General features: G+C 43.0%; 1 protein-coding gene across 1 annotated transcript in view; it reads right to left on the minus strand.

The window, feature by feature from the left end:
* Positions 1 to 19,396, minus strand: part of PEX14 (peroxisomal biogenesis factor 14) — a 227,786-nt gene that overhangs the window by 24,766 nt on the left and 183,624 nt on the right. The window contains exon 4 of the mRNA XM_006885762.1: positions 10,756 to 10,884. Within this exon, the coding sequence (XP_006885824.1) occupies positions 10,756 to 10,884 (129 nt within the window). The remainder of the gene's footprint in view (positions 1 to 10,755; positions 10,885 to 19,396) is intronic.

The raw sequence follows: 19,396 nt of genomic DNA on the forward strand, positions 1-19,396 counted from the left end.
GCCTAAATGTCTATCCACTGGTGAATATATAAATAAAATGCGGTATATCCATATACTAGCATACTATGACCAATAAAAAGGAATATTTCTATGTCATTCTACGTCACAGATTAACCTCAAAAATATTATGTTATGTGAAAAAAATCCAGACACACAAGATCATCTATTTTAAGATTCCATTTAAATAAAATGCACATTTTATTGCGACAGAAAGTAGATTAGTGGTTGTCTGAAGTTGGAGGTGAAAACAAGGATTAACAGTAAACAGTCCTAAGAATCTCAATGAGGAAATGGAAAAGCTCTAAAACAGATTCCTGGTTGATGGCTGCATCAGTTGATGAAGTTACTAAAAACCACTAAGTTGTGCATCAGAAATAGATTAATTTTATGATTGTTGCTGTTGTTGTTATGTGCCGTCGAGTTGCTTGTGATTTACAGCGACCCTATGTACAACAGCCCTAAACCCTGCTCTATCCTGTGCCAATCGCACTGCCTCTGACACACCCATGCCGATTACCCCGGTCACTGAATCAATCCACCTCATAGAGGGTCTTCCCTTCTTGCCCCGTCTCTCCACCCTCCCAAGCATGATGTCCCTCTCTAAGGACCTCTCCCTCCTTACAACATGTCCAAAGCATGTCAAACGAAGCCCCAGAATCCTTGCCTCCAAGGAACAGCCTGGTTTAAGCCTCTTCAGGATGAATCTGTTTGTTTTCTTGGCAGTCCATGGTACAGTCAATACTCTTCTCCAGCACCACAGCTCAAAGGCATCAATTCTCCTTCATATCTTTCCTAGTCATTGTCCAACTCTCTGATGCATAACAAGTGATTGCAAAGACCATAGCCTGTATCAGACGAACCTTAGTCTCCAGAGTGACACCAATTTTATATGTGAAAGATACGTAAATAATCTTGTTCAAAAATAATAATAAAATTTTTCTAGGGTCTAGAAACAGACTCATGCAAGTATGGTAAATTGATGTTTGATGAAGGGTTAAGTAACTCAATGGAATTAAGTAATTCAATGGAAGTAAGAGAATCTCTTCATCATAAGCAATAAGAACAACTGGGTGCCCATCTGGAAAAATGCTACCCTTGACCTTCACCTCCCATCACACATAAAATTTAACTGAGAACAGATTATAAATCCAAAAATAAATGGTAACTCTAAAACTTCTAGGAGAAAATCTTTGTGACTTTCATGACTTCAATAGGACATAAAACAATAAATTATAAAATAAAATCTTTATAAAATAGAAAGAAATTAAAATTCTTTGCTTACTTGAAAAATTAGGTAGGACCCTTATGGGGCATAAGTTTACATTAACAAGGGAAGAATAATTCAGAAAAGGAGAACGAGAATGGGGTCTAACTTGAAGAAGATCATCAATGCCACTGAATTGCACATGTAGAAATGGCTAAACTATGCTTTGCTGTGTATATTCTCAACGACAATAAAATAAAATTTCCAAAATAAGTAAATAAGACCTTTTGTTTTTCAAAAGGCAATGCAAATAAACAGACAATACAAGCTACAGGACGGCAAGAAATACAAATACCTGGTAAAGGATTTGAATCCAGATTATATACACAAATCTTACAACTCAGTAAATGATAAAAAAGGGGGGGGGAGGCGCTTCACAAAAGATTATATGAAAATAGGTAGTGAGTATATATATAGTATGAGTCATCACAGAAATGCAAACTAAAACCATGCTACAATTCCAAAGATAAGATACTGAGTGTCAGTCAGAACGTGGAGTAACTGGAATTCAACACTACTGCTGTTGTTATGTGCCGTCAAGATGCCTGCAACCCATAAGGACTCTATGTACAGCAGCTCTGAATCCTGCCCTGTCCTGAGCCAGTCCCACTAATTCCAACACACCAACCCCCATGGCCCCAGTTACTGTATCAATTCATCTAATCCGGGGTCTTCCACTCCTACACTGTCCCTCCACCCTTCTGAACATGGTATCCTTGTCCAAGGATTGATCTCTCCTGGCCATGTGTCCAAAGTATGTAAGACAGAGCTTCAGAATTCCTTCCCCTAAAGAGAAACTTGGTTTCATTCTGTCCAAAACAGGCCTATTTGTTTTCCTGGTAGTCCATGATATTTTTAAGACTTTTCTCCAGCACCACAATTCGAAGGCATTGATTCTTCTTCTGTCATCCTTAGTCACTAATGGCAGGAATATCCAACTGTACAAAGGAATGTCTATCTGTGTTTCATTGATTATGCAAAGGCATTTGACTATGTAGATCATAACAAACTATGGCTGACTCTGAGAAGAATGGGAATCCCAGAACACTTGACCAGGAGGCAGTCGTCAGAACAGAGCAAGGGAACACTGCATGGTTCAAAATTGGGAAGGGCGCATGACAGGGATGCATCCTATCTCCATACCTTTTCAACCTATATGCAGAACAGATTATCCGGGAGGCTGGGCTCTATGAGGAGAAATGTGGGGTCAAGAAATGCGGGGTGGACGATTTATCAACAATCTGCGTTATGCAGATGACACAACCCTGCTTGCTGAAACTGAAGAGGACCTGAAGCACCTGCTGCAGAGGGTCAAGGACTGCAGCCTCCAGTATGGACTGAGGCTCAATGTCAAGAAGACAAAGACTCTCACCACTGGACCAATTGGCAGCATCAGGATGGATGGTGAAGAGACTGAGACTGTACACAGCTTTAGTTTGCTTGGCTCCATAGTCAACAGTCTTGGCACCAGCAGCCAGGAAATCAAAAGGCACATTGCCATGGGAAAGACTGCTGCTGTTAGGGACCTCTCCAAAGTAATGAAGAGCAATGGTGTCTCTCTGGAGACTAAGGTGCATCTGATACAGGCTTTGGTCTTCCAAATCACTTGTTATGCATCAGAGAGTTGGACAATGACCAAGGAGGATAGAAGGAGAATTGATGCCTTTGAGCTGTGGTGCTGGAGAAGAGTATTGAGAATACTATGGACTGCTAGGAAAACAAACAGATTTGTCCTGGAAAGGTTAAACCGGGTGGCTCCTTGGAGGCAAGGATTCTGAGGCTCTGTCTGACATACTTTGGACATGTTGTGAGGAGAGACCGGTCCTTGGAGAGGGATATCATGCTTGGGAGGGTGGAGGGACAGCGCAGGAGAGGAAGGCCCTCTATGAGGTGGATTGATTCAGTGACTGGGATAATTGGGATGGGAGTGTCGGAGATGGTGCGATTGGCACAGGACAGACCGGAGTTTAGGGCTGTTATACATAGGGTCGCTATGAGTCGTAGGCGACTCGACGGCACACAACAACAACAACAACACATATACCACTTGGGAAAACAGGTAGTTTAGCATAAGGTGAAGCATGTTTTGAACATATACCCTAGTAAGTCCATGCCTAGGAGGTTACCTAACAGAAATAAAAACCTATGCATAAAAACAGATTTGTACATAACTATTCGCAGAACCTTTTAACAAGAGCATAAAATGGAAACAAGCCAAAGTCAACAACTGATGACTGAACTGGCCAACTGTAAGAGTGCAATGGAATACCTACCTACTGCTCAACAAGACAAAGGAAAGAACAACTTCTGACACTCACAACTTGGATGACTCTGAAATATATCCTGACCAGCAAAAGAAACCAGATAAAGTAAGAGTACATAGTGCAAGATTCCATTTATAGGAAGTTCTAGGAAAGATGAATCGACTCAGTAGCAACAGAAACCAAATCAGTGGTTGCCCTGAGCAGAGATGGGAGGTGGGGATGGCTAGGAACGGGGCACAAGGGAACCTTTTGGGGTATTGGAAATGTTCTATAATGTGATGGTGGTTACATGAGAGTGTACACTTGTCAAAACGCAAACTGTACACTCAAAATGGATGCATTTTATCTGATGTCAATTATACCGCAATAAAATTGATTTTTAAAAATAGTCTGTCCAGAATTAAAAAAAAAAAGATCAAAAGAAGCAATGATTAAGAACAAGCCTAGCAGTGTGGGTTTTAAATTCATGGCCTCTCTATCCTCCCTAAGTTAGCATCTGAGACTAAGAGATGGCACAGGGTCTGGCGATTTCAATTCAATTCTGTAATTAATTCTGTACTATATAATACATAATATCAAGAATATAATACTTTTATGAATCACAATAGTATTAGCAATCCTAAGCCCACCTAACGTTACAGCTCAAATACCAGTGAAGCAATCCACGTATTCCTCCCTTCTCCCTATTCTCTTCCACCCAACTCCTCAGAAATAACCGTTATTCAGAACACACTGGTCATTTATTTTAACTCAGTATTTATTTCTCTGAGATTTGGAATGATAAGTGTGGTCCCACCAGAATAAGCACTGCATTTCTCAACCTCCTTGCGGACAAGTACAGCTGTGTGAGTTCCAGTCAACAGCGTGACAGTGGAAGTGATATGGGCAAGGAGGTATTCGTAGAGAGAGCAGGTGCGCTTTTTATCTGCCTCTCTCTCTTCTTGCTAGGGGGACTGGCAGGTCAGATGGTTGAGCTGGACAGTATTACTTCTCACAAGACTGACAGAGCTGAGTCCCTGATGACCGTCAGCCACCACAGCAACATAGATCCTTACACAGCAAGACACAGTCTTCTAATTTAATTTTGTTTAAGACATTCTTATTTTGGGTCTTCTGTTATTTGTAGCAGAACCTTATAAAACTAACACAAGTTGTATTGTCAAGAGACCTACAGTCAAAAGTACTCTCAATTCTTTTAATCTTGGAGTTGTATAATTTGATGGGTGGAGGTGAGGGAAACTGGAAGAATCTGTTCTGGAAAACAATGTACTCAAATTTTGTAATTAAACTAGTATAATTTTTTTAAAAAGAACCTAAGAAATCTAAGGAAAGGATTTCTTTATTCAGTTCTTTCTTAAAGTACCGGCCTACCTCAATGTCCACAAGCAGTCATTTATTCAGCATCCCCCATGATAACACATCAGGCATAAGAAAGAATAAACAAAGTGGACCTAGTTCTTGCCCTCAAAAAGTTGCAATTTAGACCAACAAAATAGGAGAGTTCAGCTCAAGTCCTTTCCTCGTAAGGCCTCACATATAGACAGACTCTCACTCACTAGGCTTCTTTTGGTTCTAGATCCTTAGCACTCAGCATGCTCACCATAAAAGAGGTCATGTGTCTGTCCTTCCACAGGTACTGTGCATGCCTCTATGATTTGGTGGTGGCCACTTGGTAGGCAAGGCCTGCCCTCTACTTTCTGGGCAGCCTTCTAGAACTGCTTGCATTTGCCCACAGAAGGTCGCAGGATGAGGACCACTGTGGGCAGCCATGCTTGAAATCCTCAAGTGCTTTTCTAATGTCTTTATCCATTCAATAAATATTCGCTCAATACTAGCTAAATCAGAGTCTGGGGCCACATATTTGGGAAGGGGGAGAAAAGTCTCTGGGCTCATGGAACTCACAGTTTAATAGGAAAGATATGAACTAAACAATCATATCTTTGAAAATTCATATACTTGAAATAAACATTCAAGCAGAGTATGGGGAATAGGGCATGACAGTGACTGAGAGCAGGAGAAATTTCATTCTAGTCCAAACAGAGGCATCTGAAATACCCCTACCTTGCAGAGCAATGAGGTAGCTGGCAAAGAGGAGCAGGAGAGCCCTACTGGCAAGGAACCTGGACAAGTGCCTCAGTTGTTCAGCACATTCCTGGATGTCTCCTGAATTCCCCGATTATTTGTTCAGATGATAGAAATACTTCTAATGAGTCGCAGAATAATATAGAGTCTCTGGGTGGCACAACAGTTAAGCACTTGATTACCAGCCATGGGACTGGCAGTATGAGCCTGTCTAGAGGCACCAAGGAAGACTCATCTGGTGATTTCTGAAAGGTCACAGCCTTGAAAACCCAGTGGAGGAGTTTTACTCTGTACATAAAAGAGTCTCTCCATGAGTTGGATCAACTCAATGGCAACTCACAACAATGAGAAGAATATGGTCAAGTAGGTAACAGAGGCTCAAAGACGATATGATATAGTTAAAAGTAAACATTCAACCAACATATATGTATTGCCCTCCAGTTGGGTGATGAACTGTTTTCATGACACTCCCATCCCACTCATCAGTCACTCTGAACATTTTGAAGCTTCGTAACTTATCACACTATTTCATTTCCATGTGCCTTAGCCTGGAGTGCTCTTATTTACCCGTCTGATCACTGTGCCAAGCATCTCTGCAGATCCATTAAACATTTCCTGTCCTCGAAAGCTGCCTGTGGCTTCCTTGGTGTCACCCTTCGCATCTCTACACCCCTCAGGTGCACTGCTGTGGCCACACAATCGCCCTTCCTACTAGCCTGGATCAACTTGAAACACCAACTGGCCCTTATTCATATGGTTATGCCTAGAGTCTTGCACTGTGCATGGCACAGAGGAAACAGTCAACAGACCCTTGCTCAGGGAAGATAATCCAGGTTTACTAGAAAAGAGGTAATGAAAGGAGCAAAATGAGAAATCTCTCTTCTCTTTCTCAGGGTTTCTAACCAAATGCTTCCAAGTCCTTCCCTACCCAAAAGCATTTATATCCTACCTTAAGAACAGGCTACTGAAGCACACGGAATAGGCCAGTCTTTGAAAGGGCCTATGAGACTTCCCAAAGACTATCTTCAAGTCTAAGAAGAAAGGCCAGGCTACAAAATCTACACTGGCCTTGCCCAAACCCCAAGGTTGCACATTGCTCGTTGTCTCTCTGGGAAGACAGAAGAACAATCAGTCTGGAGCAGACAGATCAATCAAGCACTTGTAAGGACTCAGGTTCAGGAATACACACATACCTAGCCCGACTCCTAATGGAACAAAAGGAAGCCAGAACGAACATCTGAGAATGCAGAATCTCTCAGATCACAACCCGTTCCTAAGGTCTCCTGACTTTCTCTGAAGCCCAGAGAACACGTGTTTATTCCCACACCAGTGACACTAAGCTCCCCCAAGGTGTCAACCTCGGAGCACTTTCACAAAGCCTTCCCTGACTTCTCAAGCCCACATTAATTTTTCTCTTTTTTGTATTCTTATGGAATTTCTTGTCTGTATAATTAATTTTGGCATAAAATCACAATGTCTTTTATTATTAATCTTTTCTTAAGAGTTTATCTTATCTTTTCCAAAGAGCTTGTAAGATTCTTGGGGACCAGTAACAAGCTTTGAATCTCACATTCAACTTAAAAAGGAAAAAAAAAGCAACAAACCAAACCACAGAGCACAAGTCATTGCCAGTGAGTCGGTTCAGAGTGACTGACCTTCAGTCAGGTTTTCAATGAGAGCACAGTGGGGCTTAAAGAACCCTGATGATATATATGCACTGGTACCACTGAGGTAGGTCTTCATATGCTCCTGGTCACAAATACTGACATCCGCAAGATAACTATATTCACCAAAAGCAGACAGAGTGAAAGTGGAATAGAGCAAACGGCTGCCCTGAGCTGGTCAGTAAATACAGAGATAGAGACCTCTGACTCCTGGAGTGTGTTCAGGAATAGTGCCTGGTAAATGAATTGTGGCTCTCTCATCCCATATGTACAAATGGGATGAGCTCACCTACTATACTATGATCATCTTCCCAAACACAATCTGATGTAATGTAAGCAATCATTTGATTTTATAGTTGTGTGCTTTCTGGTTGCTGCTGAGTGCATTCTGACTCCTGGTGATCCATGTAGTACCCAGAACTGCTTCAAGGGCTTTCCTGGCTGTAACATCAGTGACAGAAGGTCACCACACCTTTCCTTCTTTTACCAGGGTAGGGTGAATCCTGAACCTAATCACTCCTGAGTTACATAAAGATCAGCATAGACACAGAGACATGTGAGCACACAGTGACGAAGACTGATGCTATGTGAGGATCCCCAAAGACCAGAGAATACCAATAAAGAAGGAATCAGCATAGCTGAGCCCCCTCTTTGGACTTTCAGCTTTCCCTTCTGTGAGGACAAGAAATTTCTGCTCTTGAAGGCCACCAACATGTGGTGTTTGTACTGCACCAGCACCAAGATAGGAAGAGCTCTCCCTGAAATGTGAACCCTGGGGCTGAGTCCAGGGAATTCTATTTTCTAGGCTTGGGATTCTCTTGAAAAGCCAAGAAATGGGGAAGGTAAGGGCGGCTGGGATCTCGCTATAAAATCGGCAGGAACACACATGAGTGGAGGCCATAAATCCCTTGTGGGACGCAGACAATGCCTCAGTGATAAGCATGCAGATTGCACACCTAGTTCAGAAACTCCCCTGAGTTTGCTTGTAATTAAGGGGGTTAGAAAGGTAAAAAAAAATATATAAACCCAATTAATCATTTAAATATTTAAAGTCAGATTTTTTTCCTCACTCCAGGATTAGTATATTTCATAACGCCAGCAGCAGACAGCCCTGGTTTTTACTGGGGTTCATTTTAGAGCATGTTTAAACTAGTCAGATTGAGTGATGCTTCCAGCAACTAATCGCATGTCAAATAAAAGATATTTTATGTAATAAATTACCACTACAAGTAATTCAAATGTCATTTATCAGTTTTATTATCAGTCAGGCAAAGTCTTGTTTCTCTATATTAATCAAAATCAAGCTTTTTTTTTTTTTTTTTTTTTTAAGCAGTTTTGACACCTCTTGGCAAAAGTACAGGAGTGAAGAGGTAGTCGTCCCCGGAGCTGAAAGGAGCAATGTAACAGTAGGAGAAGAATGAAGCTACAGGGTGACAACTGAAAACTTCAGGTATTTCAAATTACCATTACCATTGTTTTTATACTAGTGTCAAAGCAGGAAGGAGTCTGTCTCTAAGAAGATGTATTTTATTTTTAGGGCTGGGAGACTCTTAAAAATACTCCTACCTAAATACTTAAAAGTGCAAATGCTTGTTTTCAGTGAGATTTGGGCCTGAGGTGGTTTAAATGACTGAACAGCACCCTTACTACCTTCCCCACCCCTATTCTTTGGCCTTTTTCTTAAAGTCTAACAATTTAACCCTTTGTTGCCACTGAAAAAAGGCACTCTATCATGGGGAGCCCAACTCGGGCACCAACCAGAATAATTTGTTCTGAGCAGGAAGTTTCCAAGTAGCCAAGAGACCTGTTTGGTATTAAGTCATGGGAGGAAACAGCTGGAACAGAACAGATGTGCATCTTAGAAAACTCTGCACCCCAGCTGCCACTGCCTATCCTCAGCACACCCCATTAAATGGCTGGGCCAGGGGACACAACTGAAGAAAAAGTGTGGAGGCTTCACCTTTGATTAAAGAGAAATACATAAAGAATGTTTAGTGACCCAAGGCACACACTGTGGAGTTGGAAAGAATGTTTGCTAGCCATGGAGGACAAGTGAGTTCTAAGACAGCAAGTAGCTGCTAATGCAGATTTGGTGGTTCAAACACAAAGCTCAACATTGAAACTCTCTTTCTCTGGCCTGAAAAGTCTTGATAACATCAATGGGTCTGTTAGCAACGCATGGCTGGATGAGATAAACTGTAGTCATCCAGTCTTACCCTGAAAGTAAAAGAAAAGAGCTATCTGACTGCTATCTATGGCACACAAAGCCCATTCTGCCCCTGTGCCTGGCTTTCGGGCAGGCTGGCGAGCAGAAGGTCTTGCTTGTTCCCCTGTAATGTTAACTGTGACTAACTTTTGTCCAAATGAAGAGTAAAAAGGTAGCTTTAGACCAGTTAGGGAAATAAAAATGAAACTTGTTTTAAAACATTGTTTAAAATACTTAATATCATTTTCAATCATTTTTTTAAAATTACTTCTGAGATACACAATTAAAATTAAGAGAATTATAAGAAAAGGCATTTTAAAAGAACAGATTGCAGTGCTGAATTATGTTAAAAAAAAAGTGAACTGTTTTTCATAGGTTTGGAGTTTATTCTTTTAGCCTTCTTAAAAAAAGTGATTTAAAGAGGAGATTCTAGCTGTATTTTATGTACATTTATTACCAGCATGAATAAATTTTATTCCAAAAGGGCTCTTCATTTGCAAACAAAACAAAATCCCTCTTGGGTCATGGACTTGTATAATTAAGTTACATTCAGAAAGGAGCTTTAGATTTTAGTCTAAACTATTCTAGTCTTTACGAGACTCCTACTGTATGTGCTAACCGAGAGGTCTATGGTTCAAACCCATCATCTGCTCCAAGGAAGCAACGTGGCAGTGCTTTAGTCTAGCAGCAACCCTGGAAACTTTTCAGGGCAGTTTTACTCTGTCTTACAGGGTCTCTAGGAGTCAGAGTCAACTCAATGAAGGTCAACGGGTTCTTGAGGTGAAGGAGTGAGGGAGGATGAGGTGGGAGACTAGAAGGGAATGAGGGAGAGGAAGGCTAACTATAACCTGATAATAGTAACTTCAATAAGTAAAATCAGGAGTAGTTATTTCAGTGAGCACAGGAGAATGCACTCAAGAGTGAGATGCCCATGTTCCCAGCAGGAAAAACAGCAACATTCAAAAGCACTAGCACAAGAAAATAAAAATAAGCCCAATAAAAACTTCCATAGCTCCTTGCATGTAACCAAAATATTCTGAAACAATACAATGAGACTCATTTATTCTGGTCCCTTGTCTCTTCTTAAAACTCTGTCACATACTTTTAAAAATTTATACAGAAGACTGAGTTTGTCACCTTCTTTTGGAAAACCCAAAGCCAAGGCTCCCTGCTTTTCCTGGCTTGCTGGAGTTTGGGAGACATGAAGTATTCCTCTCTGGTTACAGCCCTGAATGCCTACTAAGATTAAAGTGGGAGTTGGAGCAGGGGACTTACTGTATGGCTGAGGAAGGAGGTGAGGGGGCTGCACGGGAACCACCTGCGTGGCTGGGCCCAAGGCTGAAGGCTCCTCGGCAGCAGTGCCTGACTGCTGGAAGGCCAGATCAATCTCTTCATCCGTCAGCCCTGGAGGAAGAGGACATAATCACAGATGAGTACCTTTCTCCACTGTCCATGGCTATAACAAAATCTTCACCGAGAAAAGACCCCATTCAGTCACAGAATGCCTAGCACCCTGGGAAGTTGCCTCCTTGATTTCGGATTCTCCGGAACCTCTCTCAGTTGCAATTTAACCTTAAGCTACAGAATATTAGCCTCAACACTGCTTCCAAATGTGGCTCATTCAATTTCCTTAATTTATCCTTGAGTTTATTGCTGCTTTTGAAGTCACTCTGTACTGCAATTCTCCATTCTTCCCCTGAAAACAGATACCATCAACTGCAAATGTGGCTCATTTTAATCTGTAATGGTGTTAAAAAAAGAGGGGGAAAAACTAACAATAATGCATGAAAACAGACAGGGAAACAAAAAACTAATTATTGGGTGAGACGACTAATTAGTCTAGATTGTTTCCGAAGACGGGAATAATTTGCTTTATTTTATGACAAATGCAGAAATAAAAAGAAAAATCAGGACTGACTGTGATTAGTATGAATGGGATACAGAATGTAAAGAAGAAAATAAAACAAGAAAACAGATCAAAACAAGGCCAGGCCCAAACTTTCAGATGATTATTGCTCTAGCCTATCATAGGCTGACTATATAGCCTTTGGCTAGTTTTTTCTTTTCCCCTTTTTTCCCCCAGCCTCCCCACACTCAGAGCCACACTGCACGTGGGACATCAGGAAATCACAGGGCGCCATCTGCAGTGGCTAGAACATGTGGAGAGGATTTGCCCATGCAGGAATGAAAGACAAGTGAGAAACGCGTGAAGACCGCATTTCCAGTGGGCACACAGCTGGAATAGTTTCAGTGGGTCTGGGGCAGGCTGGGGACAATGACTCTGGGGAACCCCGGCCAACCCAAAGAACAGGTGTGGCTCATAGGTGTGAGGAAAACTCCCCACCAAGGCCATTCCAGAAAAGAACTCAAAGGGTCCAAAGGCCTTCTGGCCACGGGTGGGTGGGAGATCATGCCAGGCTGGAAAAGACCATTCCAGCTGGCCTGGGCCAATCCCATGCTGTACCGGGAATCCCAACCTCCAGTACAGCCACAACATGGAGCTTTTAAACTCGAGTCGAGAGTTTTTCCACATCTGGTCGGCAGCTCTCCATTAGAGGTCCACAGCATGGTATATTTGCCCCTGGGGGTAGATGAAGTACAAGGAGGTTCTGAGGATCAGCATCTTCAAAAGCATGGTGCCTCACACGCAGTGCCACGGGGCTAATAGATGGTACACATTAACGCCGGAGCACACAGCTCAGCCCTGCAATGTATTGGCGGGAGGTGACTTTTTCAGGCCCCCACACAATTGGGCAGGGGCAACTGACTACACCGAATGGTCTAGGTACTTTTCTCTATTCTTGCACTGAGAAGTTGGGATCTATTCCCATTTGAAACTGGAGCTTGTGCCCATTGCCCACTTGTCATGGTGGAGGTGCCCAGTGTGGGGAAGGTCGCACCTCTGCATTGTCAGAAGTATTGCTGGGCTGCCCTGACAGCATCACACTCTCAGACTGAGAGGCGGCTGAGGAGATGCTCCCAAGGCTCAAAGCATCACTTGTACTTAATGCTTTTGAAACAAAAGCTAAACATGGGCATACGGGGACTGGACAGGGGGCTTGCTTTTCTTCTCCCTAATTCTCTAGCTGGCTGCAAAGGGACTGCTTGGCCTGTCAATTCACTGCCCAAAGAGAACAGGGGCAGGACCAAGAGGCAAACCAGGAAACACTGAAGCCATGTCCCCCTGAGTGTGTGCCTCCATAGTGACTGTCAATCACGCCTACTAAATAGGAAAGGGAACCCTCTTCCGAGACCTTGTAGGAAAGACAGCATTGTAACCAGTTTGTAATCGGCCATTAGAGAGGACAGTGACACCTGCGACGTCAGCACAGGCTGATGGTCACTCATACACGACGGGATTTTATAAACTGGTGGCTCGTGTGCCTTGTCAGCCACTGGCTGCAAATGAGGATAATTTTCCCAAAAGGAGCATTCAGTTGCATTCTCATTTTCCCTTTTGGCTCTTTCAAATATAAACAAGTCTGATAATGTTTAACGCTGGGGAAATATACACTAAGTTACAGACTGTGCTGAAGCCATGAGAGTAGGAGCTGGTTAAAGGGACAGATCTCCTGGCCCCTGTTCTGCCCTCTGGCCCTCAGCTCTTACAGAGTCTATTTTCCTAATAAAACATGTTCTGTACATTATTGCAGCCGAGCCCACAACTGAGCCCTGGCTGAAAGGGCATCAGCACTTCCTCTCAAGCTCTTGTTTTTTAGGGACCTTATCATTTGATGCTCTAAATTTACACTGGCTAGAACTCTGATAACCCTCATTCGCTGGCAGAGTCAAGATTTTGATTTAGTTACAGAAAATGAATCATTTTTCTTCTTTTTCTTTTTTTTTTTTTAAAAAAAAAAAAAGACATCCTAACTATCTCACTGAATAATAGAATTTCTGAGCTGGACCATTATCCCAACCATCCCCTCATTTAAGAGATAAAAAACTGAGAGCCGAGGAGGGAGAAAAACATGCCCCGAATCGCAGTAGTTACAGACTAGTCATGCCAACGACAACCCAGGCTCTCCATCTCCCTCAGAGGTATAAGGTATCAGATGACAGATTCAGGAATTATGTCCTAAGTCTTCAATCTTTATGAAAGCGCTTGATAAGGACTACATTTTCTTCTCCCACCACTAGCCCAGGAACCTCAATCTACAGCACGGAACAAATGGATATTGTTTGGGAAAACATCATGGGAAGGGAACGAGTGGCCCCGCACAGGAACACCACTGGGTAACTTTTATTTTTGTTTTTTCTTTTATTTATTCATTGTTGCATATTTTCTCTTCCCCAGCCCTTCCCTCTCCAAGGCCACCCCTTGTTCCAGACTGTTCTCATGCATATAATGCATAATCATATATTCATTTCAGACAGTTCATCCCTGGATAACTTTTACAGCACTACCCGAGTAATGAGGGGGCTGTTCTTCTAATACTGTATTTCCAAATCAGACCCACATGCCTCTTACAGACTGGAGACCGTGCTTTCCTAACATCTCCTTCCGGGCTATCTCCAGATTAGGTAGCTCTGACCACCTTTGGGACTCTCATTGAGCCCTGGTGCAAAAACAATTGCCATGGGAACACACATAAGACATCCAGGTTCCCAAGTTTCATCCTTCCACCCACCCCTGTGCTCAGATAAACAATGAAGATCTCAGAGAGCCTCCGATGGAGACCTTGCAGAATCCAAAAGGTTAAAAGGAATAATAAAGGAAACTGCCAATTGTAAGTGAATTATATTTGGCTCTGAAAGCTGAGCTATATTATAAAAGGCATCTCTTTGCGTTGTTTACCATCACCCTGACTAATGCAGACCTTTTTTTTTTTTGTTTTAAATAATCTCATGCAAATTAGACACACACACTTCCTTCCAGTTGATTGCTATCTGCAAAGAATAATCTAACCACAGAGGGACTGAGCAAGGGCTGTACAGAGCAGAGGGATGGCGTGAAGGGCTCGCTGTCCTGTGGCTGCAAGCCTGCTCCCGTCCTCCCCCTGCCATGCAAGTCCTCCTTGCAAGTCCGCTGCCTTTGGAAGAATTAGTCCATTTATAAAGCTGGAGATCTTCTCTGAGTTAGGGTGTCTGTTTGCATTATGTGACACCACAAGCACTTTGCATTCACATACTCTATTAGTTCACCCCTGCCACTTGGCCATTTTCAAGATCCACCAGCCCTCTCTCACCACAGTTGTTAGCAATGATGATGTAAATATATTACTGATAGAAAATAAAACTAAGGCCTGTTTACTTAAGTATGACACCCATTCGCTAGTTTTAGCAAAAAGCAGCGGGATAAGAGACACAGGAGCTCTCCAGATGTAAGCAGGAGATAGGCTCCTGACAGAGGCCAGGCATCACTTCATCCTGACAGGCCCTCAGCTGTCTCACCTGTGTAACAGCTCACCAGTCAAAGGCAACAGAACACCACTGTGCTCAAAGCCAGGCAAACTCCCTACCCATCATGAATCTCCTTCCCCACATCTCCATATAGTTCTAGCGAGCGCGCTGCCTGCTAGCTACCTCACTATACAAGCTGGGCCAAAGACTTCTCCAGGGTAGGGTCTTTTTAAAAGAAAAGAACAAGTGAGCTAAACCTTATTGATTAATAAAGCTCCATTTCACCACTTGGCAGCTGAAAAGAATGGCCTCAGGCTGCTACACCTGCCCATTTTCATCTCCTACAAGGTAAACAAATTTGTTTTCTTTTTCTAAAGGTTTCTGTTAAAATGCAAACAAAACTGACCCAGCTGCTGAGGTGAGCCAGTGGAGCGGCTGAGCACACTGCTGCAGGGCCTCTCCCAGGACTGGGGAAAACCAGACACCAGGAAGGGGCTGTCTTGTTCTGCCGCACTAGCTGTGCAAGGTCTTCTCAGAACCAGTGACCTCAACTTTGTTCCCAGTGGCCAGTGTGCAGGTGAGCTAGAAAGATGGAGGAGCTAGTAGTGCCCTGGGCAAACAGCAGCCAGGCCAGAAGGGTCGAGAGCAGCTGGAAGAGACAGGAGGTGAGGAAGCCTCCACAGAACCTTGAAGACTAACTAGCCTGAGTTTTCTAATAAAAATGAGGGGTCTGCCGGAGAGTAGAGGTCAGGGCTAGAGGGCCAGTGGCCATGGGTGACAACAGCTCAGGACTGGGACTGCAGACCCTCTTTCTCCCCCACCTGCTGCCTGTTTACAGGGCTCAGGTCATTCATCTGGGGATAGGGACACTGGTGGGGTCACCTCTCTGAGAACACCACTCGCTACATTTATCTCCCTGGGCACAGGCCTGCAGGAGATGAAGCAGAGAAGACACCCAGCTAAAAATACGCCCCAAATTAAAAGAAAAATCAACTCTCTCAGAAAAGGTTAGGGGAGGGGAAAGGAAAAGGGGATTTTTATTTTATTTTATTAACATTTTGTTAGAACAGTGGAGTACAATAAGGACTCTCAGAGCCTCTAAAAGTCGTTGGATGACCTGCAGACCCCTATTTCCCAGTGCCTTGTATAAAATTGAATTTTTTAAACATAAATTATACGTAATGACGACACTGTAAAAACTAACAGTAATGGAAAGCTGTGCTGTATTTCATTAGCCTGTATTATTCCGTGCCACCTGATCCAGCCGGGCCTTGTTTATGAGTTAGTGTGTTAGCAGATGCCGATGGAAGCATTTGCTTCGACCTTGCTCTTCTCATTGGGGCATGAAATTACGACGGCAGCACCTTGATATTACAGCCATAAATACAGTAAACTGCAAATTTAAGCCAACGGCTCCTATTGTCTCTGAACATAAAGCTGATCGGTATTTATTTAAAAGGAGAACAAAAAAAATATTATATATCACCTTGTTTATGGGGCCTCCCCCACCCACTTTTCCATCCCCCTCCCCTGACCCCCAACCTGTCTAATTCACTTGGCTAAAATATTAAGCAAATAAGCCAACTGCTCTTTCTCCTTCTGCTGATTAACTAGTCCCAAGCAGGAAAAACTGTTTCTGAGAAAACTAGTTCTAAATACCATTACCCTGAAGGAAAGCAGTTTTTTCTAAAAATTGATCTGAAGGTGGACCGGTTTCCACCATGGTGATATTGATATGTTAATTCAAGAGCAAGACCTGAGACTTCCCTCTCTCCCTAAATGAGGAAAGTTCAAACAACAAGAGGAAAAGTTGCTGATATGGCCCTGAGATGGAATGTCCTCTCAGTATCCTTCTAAAAACTGTTAGGTAGAAAAGCTATTTCAAAAAAGTAGCAAAACACTGCCTCCTGCCATCTAAGGAAAGAAAGATCGCTAAACTAGAATATAATTCTCATCTCAACCCCTAGAGAGCTGGCAGCGAGAGGAGGGTCCTCTCATTAAAACATATACCAACCCCCTCCTCCTCCCAGTGAACCACATATCCTTTAAATACATTAAATGTGGAAGAAAAATAAACACAAAGACAAAAGGACACTCACTGGATATCACCCGCCACGTCTGCTCCTATAAATTACAGAGTAAAAAGCCAGTGCAAAGTGTATTTCCCTGCTAGTTTAAAGACTGAGAAAGCAGGCAAGTGTGCTGGCTTGAGGTCAGTGGAGGAGAGCAGCTGCACTCTGCCTCTCAGGAAAGCAGAGCAGGGCTGTAAAATCTCAGCCACTTCCAAGCTCAAGTTTAGAGGCTTTCAAAGGGTGAGAGAGAGAAACAGAGAATACCAGCAGATGACATCCAAAGTTACCACCAGTGAAGTACACAGAAGAACATTTTAGTAACAAACGAAACGCAAGATCTTAGACATTGCTGAAATGAAACAGGCTGTGGTCAGTTATAGGGCCGAGTGCCCAGTGGTATCAATGACACAGCCAAATCAGCCAAGAGCACAAGTTTTTGTACCTTTATATTTGATACATGATCCCATGAGGCAGACATACTCCCTTGGAGCCTTAAATTATATCAGTCACACCAGTCACCGAGCAGAGCTCCTTCCGCATAAGGAGGAAACTTCCCTTTAAAATTTATTGAGCTTCTCTGGGGAGTAGTATAACTGGTGAACAAGACAGAAGTGAGCTGCCCCCCTGTGTAACACAAATTGAGATCTCTCATATGAAAGACTGGGAGGGCTTCCAATCAGCATCTATGATGGTTATTTTTAGATCTATAATCTAAAGAAAGGCAGGAGCCCTGGTAGCGCAGTGGTGAAATCACTCAGCTGCTAATAACCAAGGTCGGCAGTTCAAACACACCAGCACAGGAGAAAGGTATAGCAGTGTGCCTTGGTAAAGATTACAACCTAGGAAACCCAGTGGGGCAGTTCTACTGCCTGGTAGATAGCTATGAACTGGAATGGACTCAAAGGCTGTGAGTTTTCATCTAAAGGCAGGGTTTTGTTGTGGTCTGTTTCCTCTTTAACTTTCTCTTAGCTAGTTTGGAAACAAAATCAAAGCACAGTTTCCACTATGTGATCATCAATTACAGAGGATGAATAACAGTAGGACAAAACACTGTGGCACTGCTGTTAGAAACAGCAGACTCTTGACAAGAGGCTGGGAAGTTAGCCCTCTTCCAGTGCATTTAACTAGACTACAGGAAGCACTCTGCACTTCAAAATCAAGGGGCTAGTCAGGAATCACCGCTACTTCAAGGCCAAAGAAGCCAAAGGTTGTGGTGGTGCCATCAAGTTAACTAAGATTCACAGCAACCCTATGAACGAAGGCTCTGAGCCCCCCCCTAACCTGTGCCATCCTCATCATCTCTGGTACATTTGAGCCTATTGTTAGAGTCATTCTGTCAATCCATCTTGCTGAGGGTCTTCCTTTCTTACACTGACCTTTCCAAGCATGATGTCTTTTCCCAAGGACTGGTCCCGTCTAACAATGTGCCCAAAGCTTCACCATCTTTGCCTCTAAGGAGCACCCTGGTTGCATCTTCCCCAAGACATAATTGTTTGTTCTTTTTGACAGTCAATACAACTGACTCATTCAGTACAACTCAAAGGCATGGATTTTTCTTCTGCCATCCTTAGTCACTGTTCAACTTTCAGATGCACAACAAGTAACTAAAAAGACCATAGCTTGGCTCAGGCGCACTTTAGTCTTTAAACTGACATGGCTACACTGGAGAGGTCCGTGACAGCAGATTTCCCCAATGCAACATGTCTTGATTTCTCAACTGCTGGTACCAAGGGCCCTGACTGTGAATCTTAGTAAGAGGAAACCACTGACAATGTCACTCTTCTGTCTATCAATCTATCATGATGCTGCCAACTGGTCCAGTGGTGAGGATTTTTGTCCTCCAGATGTTGAGACATAGGCCATAGTGAAGGCTGTACTCTTCAGTCTTCTACAGCAGGTACCTCAGATCCTCTTCACTTTCTTCAAGCAAGGTGTGTCATCTGGATAATGAAGACTGTTGGTGAGTCAGTATTGCTCCTATCCTGATGTCACAATCCTCTTCATAAAATCTAGTTTCTCTAATGATTGCTAGGTGTGGAGAAAGGATACAGCATTGTACTCTGGGATTCCGACTCTTCTCAATATTAGCTACAATTTGTTGTAATTCAAACACTCAAATGTCTTGGCACTATCAATAAAATATAGCTAGATGTTCTTCTGTTAGTATCTGCTTTCAACGAAGATCCATCTGACATCAGCAATTATATCCTTGGTAGCATGGCCTCTTCTGAACCTGGCTTGAATTCATGGCAGTTACCTGTTGTTGCTTTTAACTAATCTTTAAGCAGTTTTTAAATAATCTCCAGCAAGATTTTGCATGTGATATTAATGATGTTGTTGCTGTCGTTATGTGCCGTTGAGTCGTTTGCGACTCACAGTGACCCTATGCACAACAGCCCTAAACCCTGCTATCCTGCACCAACCGCACTGCCTCTGACACACCCATCCCGATTACCCCAGTCACCGAATCAATCCATCTCATAGAGGGTCTTCCCCTCCTG

The sequence above is a fragment of the Elephantulus edwardii genome, unplaced genomic scaffold (genome assembly GCF_000299155.1).
Source record: "Elephantulus edwardii isolate Elephantulus edwardi_28Jun2011 unplaced genomic scaffold, EleEdw1.0 scaffold00045, whole genome shotgun sequence".
Classification (NCBI taxonomy): Eukaryota; Metazoa; Chordata; class Mammalia; order Macroscelidea; family Macroscelididae; genus Elephantulus; species Elephantulus edwardii.